At 59.4% G+C, this 1,288-nt stretch overlaps 1 protein-coding gene across 1 annotated transcript; it reads left to right on the forward strand.

Moving 5' to 3' along the window:
• Nucleotides 1-71: 71 nt before the first annotated feature.
• LOC114073314 (zinc finger protein 436-like) lies at nucleotides 72-989 on the forward strand (the record flags this gene model as incomplete). The annotated part of the gene is made up of 1 exon (XM_027911089.1): nucleotides 72-989. A coding segment is annotated over one exon (918 nt), but the record flags the coding sequence as incomplete, so codon positions are not given.
• Nucleotides 990-1,288: the final 299 nt, after the last annotated feature.

Here is a 1,288-nt window from a genome sequence, read left to right on the forward strand (position 1 = left end):
GGGAAGGCGGCCGGAGCTTGAGCCGGAGCTCCGAGCTGGTGGTCCCTGAGCAGCCTCCCAGCAGGGAGAAGCCCTTCAGGTGCTTGGAATGTGGGAAGAGCTTCAGGGTGAGCACCCAACTCCTCATCCACCAGCACATCCACACTGGGGAACGGCCCTACACATGTAGGGAATGTGGGAAGAGCTTCAGCCAGATGTCCCACCTCCGCACCCACCGTCGAATCCACACTGGGGAACGACCCTACACGTGCCAGGAATGTGGGAAGAACTTTAGAGAGAGCTCCAGCCTCCGCACCCACCAGCGCATGCACGCTGGCGAAGCACCCTACAGCTGTGGGGAATGTGGGAAGAGCTTCAGCCGGAGCACCAGCCTGATCCAACACCAGCACATTCACACCGGGAAAGGGCCCTACATGTGTGGGGAATGTGGGAAAAGCTTTGGTGTCAGCTCCAGCCTCCGCATCCACCAGCGCATCCACACTGGGGAACGTCCCTACAGCTGTGGAGAATGTGGGAAGAGCTTCAGCCAGAGCTGGAACCTGATCCGACACCAGCGCATGCACACCGGGAAACGGCCCTACACGTGTGGGGAATGTGGGAAGAGCTTCAGGCACAGAATCAACCTGATCCAACACCAGCGCATCCACACTGGGGAGAGGCCCTGCAAGTGTGGGGAATGTGGAAAGAGCTTCAGGAAAAGCTCCCACCTCCACACTCACCAGCTCATCCACACTGGGGAACGGCCCTACAAGTGCTTGGAATGTGGGAAGAGGTTTCAGACCAGCTCCAATCTCCTCGCACATGAGCGGATACACACAGAGGAGAGGCCCTTCCGCTGCACCGACTGCGGGAAGGGCTTCAACCGGAACGGCAACCTCGTCAGGCACCGGCGCATCCACACCGGGGAGAGGCCCTACAAGTGTGAGGAGTGTGGGAAGAGCTTCAGCCACAGCTCTACCTTGACCCAACACCAACGGACCCACCAATAAGGGAAACTGTATGAGTTCCCCGACTGCGGGAAGAGCTTCGGCCGCTGCTCCCACCCCGAAGGACCCCCCTGATGGTGAGGCAACCCCTGGAGTCCAGTGACTGTCAGTCCATCCCTTTCTACCAGAAAGGGCCAGTCCCTTTTGCCAGGGGCAGGTTGTGCCAACAGAACCCTTCTTGGGGGGTGTGTGGAGATTCCTGCCTTGGCTGGGACCCCCCAAGGTCAGTGCTGGAGGTTGAGAGCAGAGATCTCCCCACGAGCGTTGGTCTGGGGGAGTTCCATCCATCTCTAATGAATAAT

Source organism: Empidonax traillii, unplaced genomic scaffold, assembly GCF_003031625.1.
Source record: "Empidonax traillii isolate 1590-97213 ecotype Southwest subspecies unplaced genomic scaffold, ASM303162v1 scaffold6003:size6704, whole genome shotgun sequence".
In the NCBI taxonomy this organism is placed as follows: Eukaryota; Metazoa; Chordata; class Aves; order Passeriformes; family Tyrannidae; genus Empidonax; species Empidonax traillii.